Below are 14,744 nucleotides of genomic sequence, written 5' to 3'. Positions count from 1 at the left end.
AATGGTAATTGGATTATCAGTCACATTGCGATCGCCCAAAAGACAATTTTTGCCATGAAAATCGCTAATACGGAATATTTGGCACTCGATTTCTCGTTGGTATGATAGTTATCGTTAGTATGATAGTTATCGTTAGTATGATAGTTATCGTTAGTATGATAGTTATCATTAGTATGATGGACTTTTCGACTGCCAGATGTTCCGTTATAGAGATTTTAGTGACTTTTGGGCGAGCGCTGTGTGACCAATAATCACCGAACCACCAAAATAGCGCGTCGACAAAATACGCAACGCATATATAAACAAATATAAGCAAGAAAACAGTAATGATAAAATAATAAGAATCGTTTATTTATTTTGAAGGTGTACTTTTGAATTTGTGCTGAATCTTCGATATTATTTTAAACTTAAGACAAATAATTATATGTAATATGTCTACTCTTGTTATTCGAGTTTCAATAAATTGTGAATAAATTCAAAAGTACACTTTCAAAATTAATAAACGATTTTTATTTTGTGAAAATATTGATTAAATAAAACGTACCAACTCTATGTAGTGTACGATTGTTACACTAAGCTGAATACTTAAAGTCTACATACCTTAACGAGTCGGTGCCACTTTAGTATGCGGTCTACCTTCACATATCTACTTTAGTGTGCGATCTACCTTCAAGTTTTTACTTTAATATGCGGTCTCACTGTCTCAGTTCTCGCGTGTGAGTAATACCGACCATAACAAACCAATCCTAACTTAACCTAACCTAACCTGACCCCTAAATAAATAGGAGTTGGCTGCTAAGATATGTTTTTTTGTGTGAAAGGGTCAGGTTAGGTTAGGTTAAGTTAGGGTTGGCCCTATTCATTTAAGATAAGGTTGTAAGGGTCGGTATTTTCTTCGCTGCTGACTATATTTTGATACAAACATTATGGGGTGGCAGGAAAAAACAAAAATTATAATAAACAGGTCTTTGCTACGATAAAAATAAAACAAATTAGCATTAGAATAGATACAAAAATTTAGTTAGTTTAATCAGTTATATAAATTATTATTTTGAATAAAAATACCAATAATTTTATTTTACTACCGCCATCTATGTATAAATCTAAAGACTACATAGACGTCACCCAGATTTCAAATTTGCAAACTTCAAACGCGTCTTAAACGATATTTTATCTCTATCGTAATGGCGGAGGATCCATTTATTTATATTGATGACCAAAATAAGCAATATGGCAAAATATGAAAACAATCGGATAAGAGGCAAATTTTTTCCTGAATTGTAATCGTAAGTGAAACGTAAAGGAGGTTTATAAAAATAGTTGACTGCGCTTCAAAGGTAGATCGCATGCTAAGGTAGACCGCATTCTAAAGTAGCACCATCCTTTGTTTCTTTGTGGTAAAGTTTTTATCAAATTATTGGTAGATTATTATGTACATATGTACACAAATAAATGTGTACAATTCTTTAATAATCTGCGCAACACCGATTGGAAATCACTGTTCTACATATGCAGTACTGTATACGACGAGATCGAGCTTCCCTCGTTGTCCGCATAAAGTCGCTGCAGTCGCGCGCCATCTTGAACAATTTTTAAATTAGGTGAGATTAGAGATGAATGAACTTTACATTCTTCATTCGCTGATATGTGTATCGCCATCGCCACATAACATACAACGATGATGGCCTGTCATCAATGGACATCCCATTAATGACCTGCACTACATTTTACCGATGTACATGAACGTTTAACACAAGATAAACGAGTGTTTACGAGATTATGAGTTGAATGTCCAAGCACACTCGAGTCAAACCTTGACAAACTTTAGCACATGAGTAATATTCAAGGTTATCATTTTTTCAGATTTCATCTTTCAACATGAAAATAAATAAAAACATTCAGGCCAGGTACGTAGGTATATAATCTCGTTGCAAAGGTTTTCTCGAGAGTTACGTGTGTATATGAGTATTGATTATTGAATATACTTGGAGGGGGTTCGTCTTATATAAATTTATAAGAATATGAAAATAGAATCGACTATTAATAAACGGAGAAAACACGTTACATAAATTCAATATACGCCGTATAAAAAAAAATACGGTGGGTTTATGGAGTTTCGTTCTTAATCCTTCGTATTGAGTGCTTATGTATTGATCTAGCAACCAAGGGAACAAGATTCAAATACGTAAATAGCCTGGGGGATGGAGATGGGGGGCTTCATCCAGATTTTTATTGAATATTGTCATCTGAAGTATTCACATATATGTACATGTGTTTGCGGAATTCCAAGTTGATTGGCTCGGTGTAAATGAGTCAAAAACTGATCATACATAATGTCAAATAAAATAAAAATAGCATAGATATGTAGTATATGCCTACTAACAATCTATATTTTATTTTTACAATGCATCATTTTATTATTACATAAATCACTGTATTTCCAGAATCTGGAGAACACGAAATAACAATTAATCAATTAATTAATTACAGAATTAATCCATTGAGATATCTATATATTTAGATTTTGTACATAATTTTTACAAATTATACACACTATAAATACAGAAGATTTGTTACAACAGAAAAAATGATTTTTTTGAGGCCAATTTTTAGGAACCGTTTCAACAATGATCAGATAAAATTGGCAAACTCTGATAAAAAACGATCGATTGCGGATCAAACCCACCGATAACTTGGTGCAAAACATTCACGCTACCATTAAGAGGGCTGCACACCAGCGCCTTGTCCATACAAACGTACTATACTTCTCCCTTCTTCAATTATGGCACCAGAGAAATTATTTTTTAATATGCTATGGATATCCACCATTGGGGTGCATCTATTGTTTTATTTTTTTGATTAATTATTTTTTATAGGAGCTAGGAGCCGCCAAACATCTATAAAATCGCCTCTTTTTTACACCCACGAAAAGAGTCCAGCGTGCTTATATAACGGTCGATTTAAAAAAAAAATACACCGATAGATGCACAGAAAATATCTTTCTCATACCGATGATGAATTTTTTTTAAAAATTGGTCCAGTTTTGGAGGAGAAAATAGGAGAATACGAAACCTCGATTTTGTCGATTTAAAATACGTATTATCTGGTGGAAGCGCAACTGTCGCATTCACTCAATTTATATATTGATATATATTGTCGCATTCACTGAATATATACATTCATTCAATATATATGTATATCGAAGAATGGAACGGCAACAAAATTAAGATTTCAGGTGTACAGCCCTCTTAAGCCATACTGCTGGCTGTATGGTATGATATAGCTACATATTATATATATATATATATATATATATATATATATATATATATATATATATATATATATAAATCAATGTCTGTCTGTCTCGAATAGGCTCCTAAACCAAAGAACCGATTACGATGAAACTTTCAGGATTTGTTGTATGCATGTCCGGAAAGATAATAATAATAATATTTGTAATTACATTTTATCGACGCGAAAGTATGAAGCGCCAGTGTAGTTAAGGAAATGTTTACGTTGGCAAATATATAACGTATCACTCATACCAACCTGACATTACGTACCACTCATACCAATCCTACATAACTATATAAATCAATGTTCGTCTGTCTGTCACGTATGCGTTCCTATACTTTACTATAATTTAATTTGATTATTAAGTACTAGCTGTATTACCCGGCTTCGCTCGGTATTTTATTAAAAAAAATAATAATAATTTTAAAAATTAAAAAAATAATAAATAAATAAAAAAAAATATTTTTTTGAAAAAATAAAAAATAATTTTTTAATTTTTTAAATTTATTTATTTTTGTTACTATTAGATTAGTCATGTTTAAGCGGTTTATATTACAAATACCGAGCGAAGCCTTATTTGAAGATTAATTTGAAACTGAAACATTCACTTATCGAAACGTTTACATGCGTTATTGGACACGGTTTTGAAAAGACGTTGTTTGTTCTCCAACCATTATTTGAAACACGATATAAAAGTCCGCCAACTACAGCCATTATTTGAAACGCGACGCCTACCAACTGAAGAAAGGAAATTCGTATTCGCGTAAGTAACGGAAAAAAACAGACAATCAACGAAAACCAACGGACAATTAAATTTACAAAAACAAAGGAATATTTACAATACCAATTCAAACATTCAATTAATGATGCCACCCAAACGAAAAGCGATTGGTCAAGTTTGTTTTTAAGAGCTTAATTCGAACTAATTGATTAAGTAAACTCTTGAAACTTTAACCATTTATAATTTGATCGGATGAATTCATTAATTTTCTAATTCGATTTATGTTTTTGGAGTTCGAGAATGTAACCTCATACATAACCGTTTTCATAGAACTTATGTATGTATAGTTAGTTATTCATTTTTAGCATATTTAACTAAAGAGAGAGAATAAAAAAAAGGATTTTGTCAACAAAGAGGACATGTTGAAAAGAGAACTGTTGGATACCCTACTTACTTTATGCACGAGCAATTAATATAAGATAATAATATGCAAAATAGACAATGATCAATGAATCAGTAGCTATTAAAATACACCTAAAATGTACTTATCAAAATCAAATGTCGTACAAATGTTTTATAAACGTCCATTTTTTTTCACCCTTTCAATATTGATTTTAATGCAAATGTTATCACAGGCTACTCGACTCTTATATGCATAGTAAAAAGGTGAAAAAAGTATTACTTTATTACTTTAAGTCCATACTTTATATTAATACAGGTTTTTCATTCCAAATTGATCTTCTTTCATTTCAAATTGACCCTCTTTCATTTCGAATTAAACCTATTTCATTGAAAAGGGGCCGATTTGAAATGAAAAACGTGTAACGTGGTTGTGAAGAATTCGTTTGAAGATGATGATTTTGTGTAAAATATTACAAGAATTTTATTGAGAAGGAAAATAGGTTATTTCAGAAAAATAATAAGCGCTTTTTAAGTATAATGTTTATAATGTTAATACACATATAATAATGTCAATACACATATAATAAAAAATACATTCGAACGTAAATTATCTAAACAACAAAAATTATAACATTTAATTTGAACTTTTTTAACTTACGTACATACATCTAGAATAGTGATCATATAAAAATACAAATTTCAAAAAATTTGCATGACGCTAACAATTAAAAATAAATTACAACAAACATGTTATATTAAAATTCGTCCGTTAATTTTCTTTTAAACACCATGCATCAAAATGGGACAAAAATGAAATAATTTGTACGAATTTGGAGTGTCTCGTCAAACTGCAAACAGTCCTATTCGGGTACGATGGTCTTAGCCAAATCTCTCAAACCCTTCTTTATGATCTTTCCAGATGGCGTCAATTCAATATCGTCAAGGAAAACCACTCCGCCTCTCAACTCGCAATAGAACGCCAATTTGTCTGAAAACAATGAAAAACAAACATTAATATACAAACTTGACACTTCATATTCATAAAGATTAACATTCGATTTTATTTTTCAAACATACAATAGAGAATAGAATGATTTATTGGATCTGTCGCAACAATTAAGCTAAAAAATGGGAATATTCCAGCAGGAGACGGTCGATCTATGTTTTAATCAAGATCTCGCCAGCAGCGAATTTGACCGGGACTTGAACCCACGACCTCTCTACTGGTATATGTACGATAGCTCTACCAGTGCACAATTGTATTGTGAACAAAAGCCTCGTCTGTGTCAAATTGTTGCTATGTGAGAAACTGCTACGATAGGAAATCCCTAAATCATGCAATGCCGCATGTGATTCTTTCTCTGACATAACTTTTTCAAATTACAACATACCTTCGACCAAATCTTTAATTTCTTGAGCTGTGACATTGGAGCCTTCTTTGCGTTTAATGAAAGCCAATGGAACGTGTCCTGAATCCTTGTTGTCAATACCGATGACTGCACTGTCTGTAACACCCTCGTGGCTGTTGATGACGTGTTCAATGCCAGCTGGGGCGATCTATCACGAGTTTAAACATAATTTACAAATGACTTGAAAATCACAATTTTGATTTATTTTTGTTTGCAAAAAAACTTACACAGTATCCCATGTATTTGAAGATTTCTTTGAGCCTATCGACAATGTACACGTAACCCTCTTCGTCCAACTTGACCAGATCGCCTGTTTTGAACCATCCTTCGCTGTCCAGAGCTTCGGCAGTCGCTTGCGGATTCCCGTAGTAGCCCTATAGATTCAAATTATAGCACATATTTTAATAATGCATTCATTCAGTAGCGTATACACATAAATAAAATGTAAAATGTGTTGTACTCACGCTCATCATACTAGCTGACTTCAAGTAAAGTTCCCCCGCTTCGTTAGGGCTGTCTATTATTCTCCCGTCGCTTATGTCGACTAACTGTAATCAAGTACATACATAGTACACTAAACGCTTAAAAAAGATCTCTTAATTTATGTAATTTTAATCTATGAAACTAAAAATATCGAGTTTTCGACCATATATTGTAATATTTATTCTAGTGACGAAACTTATCTTTTTTTTTTTTTTAATGGTGAATCAGCCCTAAAGTTTTTTGTTTATACTTGAATTTTAAGCATGGCGTCTATAATAGTCGAGGAAATGGTTCAAGGTCTATTCACACCAGTACAGCACGCCTCGAAGTACGAAAATTATTCTTTGGTACATTTGTATGGACACATTTACGTCTAACGTGGCGTAGACGTAACAGGAAGTAACAACAGTAGCCGACAAAATCTATTCACACTATACATCAGTACATGTCACCGTAATGTACCGAGCACAACCGGTTTTATTTGGCCATGGTGGCGAGTGCACGCGTAATAGCAAAAGTGCGTATGCGCACGTGAATATTTTCGGAAACGTCATACATATTGCGACAATATTGACTCGGTGATACGACGCAAAAATAATAATCCAACACAATATATGAATATTCACCGCCAAATTCAAAGGAAAATTAAAGAAAAAAAAAAGAAAATGTAAAATAAATGTGACGAAATTGAAATTGAGTTACAAGAAAAACACGAGGAATTTGGCGTACATAAAAAACTAAAAGATGCAACATGATCATTCAGAAAAAAAGATTTCAAGATTAAAATGGAAAAATCATTTAAAATATGGATGAGAAGAAATCAGAATGGATTGAGTACACAAAATCGCTCTTCGAAGACAATAGAGAGACCGGAGAGCATATTGAAGATCCAGAAACGGGACCAAATACATATATTGAAATCATGCTATAAAACTAGCAAAGAGTCGGAAAGCTACTGGACCGGATCTGATTCCTGATGAACAACGACAGCATAGAAGTTCGCACAAAACTCTTCAATAAAATATACTAATCAGGCGAACTACCCAGCGGTTCGTTAAAATCCATATTTATCCCATTGTCAAAATAGAGTAACGCGAGGACGTGTAGCAACTTCAGAATAATTAGCCTAATGAGTCACACATTGAAAGTCCTACTAAGGATAATACAGGGCAGAATTTACTCACGGTGCGAAGAGACGATTGGCTGAGAGCAGTTTGGGTTCAGACGGGGCTTGGGTACCCGAGACGCCCTTTTCTGCTTTATAGACTTTGAAAAGGTGTCCAACACATTCGCCTGATTGACAGAGATGTCAGATTGCTACGAAATATTTATTGGAATGAGACTGCGTTAGTGCTCGTCGATGATCAATTCACTGATGAGATTCCTATAGAGCGGGGCGTCAGACAAGAATGCATCCTATCACCTACTCTTTTTAACACCTACACCGAATCCATCTTCCACGATGCCCTCCAAGAAGCAGAGGGTATCAAGATAGGTGGCGAGACAATCACCAATATAAGATATGCTGATTGGCACTAGTCGCTGAAAATTTAGCAGACCTGCTAAGATCTCTAGACCGTATACACCAAGAAAGCAATCGAAGAGGTCGGTGCATAAATTCATATAAATCAGACGAAATTTATGCTAGTTGATATAATGCGAACAGACACTGGTGATCTAACGTTGAATGGAAAGGTATTAGAAAGAGTCAACATATTTAAATACCTGGATACTTGGTTAAATGAAGAAATAGACCCAGATGAAGATTTAAGAATCCGCATCGAGATATGGCTAGAACAGCGTTTATCAAAATTAAAGCGGCGCTTACAAACAAGCATCTCAATCTTCGTACGCGTTTGAGATTCGCGAAGAATTTCTCAAACGCGTCAAGTTGCTACATGGATGCGAAATGTGGACTCTGAAGACCACGATGATCAGCCGCATTCGAGATGTGAGTCTACAGGCGTATGCCATGGACCAAAAAAGTCTTAAATGGAGCTGTCGTCAGCATGATAAAGAGAGGCATGGAACTTGTTTCTGTCATCAAACGGAGAAAGATGGAGTACCTCGGACACATGATCCAAAATACAAGTTCCGCCGTTTGATAACCACGGCGAAAATAGAAGGTAGGAAATGCAATCTGTAATGTACATTTAAGCCGGTTTTTCCTTGTAATTAATGTAAACGTTAATTGCTGGATAGTTTGAATAGACCTTAATTGGTCAAAATGAAAGTAATTATCCTTTAATTTAACGTCTATTGCTCAGAAAAACCTTAGCTGATCCAATGCGAGTCACCAACTTCCTCTCTATTCTAGTCAACAGTCACGAAATAAAATATATGTATATAAAGACATAATACAATTTCTTACTTTATACTGAATGTGTGGAATGATTTTTCCGCAAGTGCCATTTTTCAATCCTTGCTCCTTTGTAGTATAAGTGACTGGTCCACCGATTTCCGTCAGTCCATACGAATTGATTACCATACCTTTTGTAAGGTGTTTCTGAAAAAATATTTAAAAAAAAATGTAGTCTGAATCGTCATGTTTATGAAAATTATAACACGAGTCGTATGTATAATAAATACCTGCAAAATAGCTAATTCCGCGAAATCCACAGTAGCGCCTGATAACATGTAAAGTTTCATGTGAGATAAGTCGGTATCGTTAAACTTTTCATGATTGATGATCAGCCTTGCTACCGATGGTGTCGTTATCACCATTTCAGGCTGAAAACAAATGATTGCCATTGTTAAAAAACATTTCAAGCTATTCGAAAATTGTTCATTGAATAAATATACATATAGAAATAGTACCTTGTATTTTTCGCTGTATTCGTAAAATAGATCGGTCTCGAATGGCGGCGCGTTGATCCTGACCGTGGTGACGGTGAGGTTCATAAGTGTCATTGCAAATCCAGACAACCAATACAGCGAAGAAAACTGAAGCATCTTTAGATTGTTGAAGAATCTAAAATTTTAAAAGAAACGGTTATAAATATTTGACTATTGAGATTACATCGATAGCGCCGTCTTAACATCACAATCAAATCACACCATTTGTGATAAAATAAAACATCATATTTATCTCATTGATCGATTGGCTTAATAATAAAATTAATAATATGATTGATAAAATAAAACATCGTATATATCTCATTGATTGATATTTTTCTGGAATTTAAATCACCAACAAAGAATGATTTAAATCCAAGTGTATAGAATGAAATTTTTAAACCACGTCACACGTCATTTATAATTTGGGTTTATTTTAATTCGAGGCAAATTATAAAAAAATCAAGATTCAAATCATTCAAACAATTAACATTGGTCAATTACATTTAGTTTCAGTTTCAAATTGCATTTTGGTCAAGAAATACAACATTATTCGTGCGTCGAATTGCTATAGCGGTCGGTAGAATTTGACTTTTATTTTTTGTTAGTTTTGAGCTCGTGTTTCGTATTTTGAAATATTTACATTAACAAAATTTTAATATAAAATAATAATTTTTATATTTATATTTTGTATTAATGGAAATTTATATTATTTAGACGATAAAAGTAATTGTCAACGTCATGTAATGGACAGCAAAACATACAGTAATATAATTAAAGATCTTGCATTGAATTAAATTGTAATAATGTTATGTAGTTAAATAAGAAATAATTAAAAAAATATATATATATATTTTACGCCTTTTCACACTTCATCGGATCGACTACAGTTTAGGATTCATTTCTATTCATATACGGACTTGAAACAAATTTTTGTATATTATATTTAAGCATAACTTCGATTCAATACTGCGGACTGAGTATATGTTAAGTCGCCAGACCAAGTAATCATTACTATTAAAAAGCGTCAATCCTGTAAAATTCCACGACTCAATATCATTTATGCTATGACAAAAAATTCTTGGACTTATGACCATTCTTAAGGCTACAAATTTGCGCACATCAAACGGATAGGGGTACAACGCAGTTCTACGAAAAAATAAAATCCCCACCAATATACGAGTGATGTGATTCTATCCTGGATAATTTCTAGCTTTCTAACGGAATCAAAAGTGTGAAATTTTCAACTATATGTGATGGTACATTAAATTATGAATATGTATTGTGTGAATAACTTACACTTTGATTCCTCTGACTGTTCTTATAGATTGCGAATGTGTGTGACAAACACCTTTTGGCAAACCGGTGGAACCGCTGGAGCACAATATGTAAGCATCCGTGGTGTCTGGATCTAATGGGACCACCCTGTATAAAACAAAGAGAAGAATTGTAAATTATTGATTCCTTTTTAACGAGACAGTACACGCAACAAGCAAAAACATCGCGCTTGCATTCAAAGCAAGGTGCAAATTGTACAGGTGATATGTATGCGCAATGGACACAAATTTGCATATGAGATAACATATATCGATGGAGAAAACTTACTGAAACTTTTTCTTGTTGACTTCAGCGTAGAAATCTTTGATGTTGAGGTAGTCGGGATTTTTCGACTCGCCATAAACGACAATCTTCGCATCGTTTCCCAGCTTCTTGAGGACTTCGGCAAAAGTGTCAACTATGGACACGTCGCAAAACACCATCTTTGGCTTATAAATGCCCAACAGATACTCGAACTCCACTGCTCAAATCAAAAAGAAGACACGTTAGTCGACACATTGGACATTGACGAGACTGTGACTGCGAAATTGAGACCCAACCCGGAGACAAATCTCTAGATATGACAGTATTGCGTCGCAAGCAAAAGCTTTACAGCTTAAATGCGGCATTAAATTTCAATACAAAATTGATCGATTGATCGACAGTCTATAGAGGGGGTGTTTATTGATAGATTTCAGCATAAAAATGTATGAAATTGACTTGCTTTTGGACATCCTGACGTCGAGAGGGGAGATGGCAACACCTAGGAGGAAGCCGGCAATCACTGGTAGACAGGTGTCATTGGAATTGAAAAGGCACAAAGTGATTACGTCACCATGACGTAAACCCAACTTGGTCATATGTCTGGCTACTCTTATTCCTCTTTCACGGACTGATATCCTAGTCTCTGTCTCACCGGTACGAGCATCCAGCTGAAAATAGAAAATATTTTCTTTAAATAAGATTTATCGATGAGGTTTCTTCCAATACTGGCAAATTTATAGCAAGTCTGCCCAACAGCATTTCCAAAATAAATATTATTCTACAAGTGATAAATAATAATAATAAAATTACTAGGCACTTGAAAAATGAATTATAAGTGATAAAGAAAAAATCTCATGTGAATTGATTTACGAAATATTGATAGGTGCTATTAGATAATTCCAAAAATGTAAGCAAAGATAAGTGTAACGCATTTTACATAATAAAAATAATAGTCCGATTATATAGAAATTTCATTTTGTTTATAAAATCAATTGACGGAAAAAGGTGGGGTAGTAAATTGACATAGTTACTAAGAAACATTCTTTTTCAGAAAAAATATGAACCATTAGAAAATTTTCACATTTAAATAGTATCCCTTTGGCTGTTTAAGGTTGCGTATATAGCTGAGTTAGGAAAAGGTTAGTGAAGTTTTAATTTTTTTTTAATATAAGTTCGTGCCCGTTTTCCGCTTAAAACCAAAGAAAATCGGGCACGAACTTATTGTTTCATATATAAAACATAATGATATATGACGCTAGCTGTGAAAAGCAATTATTAAATACTATAATAGTTACCAGTGTGCACATAATTGTGCATATTGTGGTAAAATAAATCGCAATTCGGATCAACGGAATTATTATAATTTAAAATTCAACTAATATTTTCGAAAAAAAAATCGCATTACAAAATTATTATATACGATATACATGTATATGTATTTCAAGAAGTAAATATTTGCGTGTATAAATTTAATTAATCAATTAAATATTTAAAAACAGTGAGTGCAGTTTATGACGACAACAATGTTGAATGATAGGAATTTATGAATCGACTAGTGGTGTTCCGATGCTAATTTTATAATATGAAATGTTGAAAAAATTGCATGTATGTATGTACATTTGTATTTGAAATATTTGTAAAATAATAGTGGTATGAGTATGTGCATAAATTGACGAATCGCAAATTGGGCATATCGCAAAAGAACAAAGTATTATATGATGAGGTTTCGCTTTCCTTATGATTGGATGTGACAATAAAAATACATGAAATCAAACTTAGCTTAAATACAAAAGTATAGATTTTTTTTTATCGAATGCACCTGCACATTCTTTATCCAAAATTTAACATTCGATTTACTTATCTCTGTACACAAAATTATTACATTAAAAAACATCGCAAATATTTTGATTTATCACAACAACAATGTAAAAATAAAAATGATATAATACATATCATACATAGTATTCAATTACTTTAAAACCTTGAAATTTGATAAGATTAAAGGCTTAATCAAATTCTGATCCATAAAGCTGAAGAATTTAGTGCGAATTAATATTAATTTATTATGCGTTGATATATCTAAATATTATTATCGTTGATTTTGATTGATTACAATAATAATAAGTCTCGTCCATGATTTTATATAAAGCATTATCTTCAAAATTCGGCAAAAAATCGCGATTTTTTTGTATAATAATTGAAATTCTGATGGTTTTTCTAACACTGTATAGGCAAAATAAATTGTTAAATTAAAATTTTAATACTATCAAAAGTTATATTTAATAAAAATTCACATGAATCATTTAATAAAGTAGAATAATTGCTTGATTTCTTCTATTATAATGTGAAATTCGCATTATAACTATTATAATGCGAAAATATAATATATAATAACTGTAATTTTCTACAAATATAAATTCCTATTAAAGATAAAACTAATTTTATCGCAATAGTGTACATTTCATAGTTTCATCTTATTGATTGAAAAGATTTCACCCACAACTGATTAGTCATATCATCATATTTTTATTTTGTTAATGGGAATCAATTGAATTCTAATTAAATTATTAAATTTAAAAAATATATAAGTACATATGTATATTCTCGCCAATTTCAAATTTAAATGAATTTGATTATTATGAGTGTTATTATTATATAAGGGCAAACTGATCAGGAAATGTAACATTATATATAATAACAGTATGCAAGTAACAATAGTTGTTTTGTATTTTTATTATAATGCAATTTCATTTAATATACATATTAAAGCTTCCATTTCTGAACTTCATTTCTATATTAGCTACATTGCAATAAGCAATGGAATAAATCAGCATTTGAAGTTGAATAAATGATGATCGGTTCACAAATTCAAATGCCAATTTTTCCCATCGCTCACTTCTTATTGTAATGTATCTAATTTGTAAATAAAAATCGAAAGTTTTGATATTGTATATTATTTAATTGAAGAAATTGACAGAGATTGCATCGAAGGTGTAAAATGGTGATGTAAAAAATATCTACGATAATAATTCAAAAGAAAATTAGCAATACAAGATGTATGAAAGTGTTGATGCTATCATATAATTTTGCGACTAATTGAAAACTGTAGAAATTAGAAAAAAGACATGGACCAAAATATAAATCGTTATTTTCGCGCATACATATGCTGTTGAGAATAAATAATAAAAAAAAAATTAAAATTTACGTACTTGCAAAACATTTTCGGGGTTTTCGAGGAGATTGTCCAGGATGATCTGTCCCAGGTGATTGGTTGGAGCTGCCTTAGACATCTTAGTTTAGGTAGTTGACTTGATCGAAGCTTCGAACCCAAACCAGAAATGATCTGCTTGTGCGAAATTTACACCAGTTTTAAACATTTTTTATCGTAAAGATTTTGTCTGATATGCCGAGATTGATATTATCATAGAAACAATTGAATTTTCGTCATTCACTATCACTATCACTATCTCGAAAAATTTGATAGATGTTTTCCACGATCCTTCAATGTTATTTCAAATTTATGCTGACCAACGCCGATCGGCGTTTTTCCAACAAGTGCATGGACCTGAGAAACGCCGATAGCCGTTGTATTTTGAGCATGTACAAAGTAAAGAAGAATAATACCCGCTAAGCCTTTCCAGGTAGCATTGAAAAAAAAAAGCATTTAACATGAGTCGTGTAAATGTCAGTTCATACCTAGTCAGCACGTATCAGCAGCAGCAGCAGCAGGCAACCTGCAATTACGGGAATAGTATTCTCTGGTACATTCTATATTTGGTACAATTCGCGCATGCGCGTTCACGCATTCATATGCGTAATACATGGTTGTACTAAGGTTGTGCTGCCAGATTTTTATTCTATTTTATTTTACACACACTTAAAACTTTTGAATGCTGACCAACGCCGATCGGCATTTTGCCAACAAGTCTGTGAGCCTGAAAGACGCCGATAGGCGTTGTATTTTGTGCATGTACAAAGTAAACCAGAATACTACCCGCTGAGCCTTTCCAGGCAGC

The 14,744-nt window shown here is 32.6% G+C and overlaps 1 protein-coding gene across 1 annotated transcript; it reads right to left on the bottom strand.

Moving 5' to 3' along the window:
• Window positions 1-4,927: 4,927 nt before the first annotated feature.
• Window positions 4,928-14,163, bottom strand: LOC143922882 (luciferin 4-monooxygenase-like). Its single transcript, XM_077446273.1, has 11 exons — window positions 13,938-14,163; window positions 11,189-11,396; window positions 10,753-10,945; window positions 10,447-10,572; window positions 9,130-9,283; window positions 8,902-9,042; window positions 8,684-8,818; window positions 6,294-6,377; window positions 6,057-6,203; window positions 5,812-5,977; window positions 4,928-5,408 (listed from the first exon to the last, which is right to left on the bottom strand). Exons 1-11 carry the CDS (start codon window positions 14,016-14,018, stop codon window positions 5,281-5,283), a joined length of 1,563 nt encoding a protein of 520 aa, XP_077302399.1. The 5' UTR covers window positions 14,019-14,163; the 3' UTR covers window positions 4,928-5,280.
• Between the last annotated feature and the right edge of the window lie 581 nt (window positions 14,164-14,744).

Source organism: Arctopsyche grandis, chromosome 2 (assembly GCF_051622035.1).
Source record: "Arctopsyche grandis isolate Sample6627 chromosome 2, ASM5162203v2, whole genome shotgun sequence".
Lineage (NCBI taxonomy): Eukaryota > Metazoa > Arthropoda > Insecta > Trichoptera > Hydropsychidae > Arctopsyche > Arctopsyche grandis.
The sequence above is the reverse complement of the archived record's forward strand: the minus strand, read 5'-3'. Positions and strand labels throughout refer to the sequence as shown.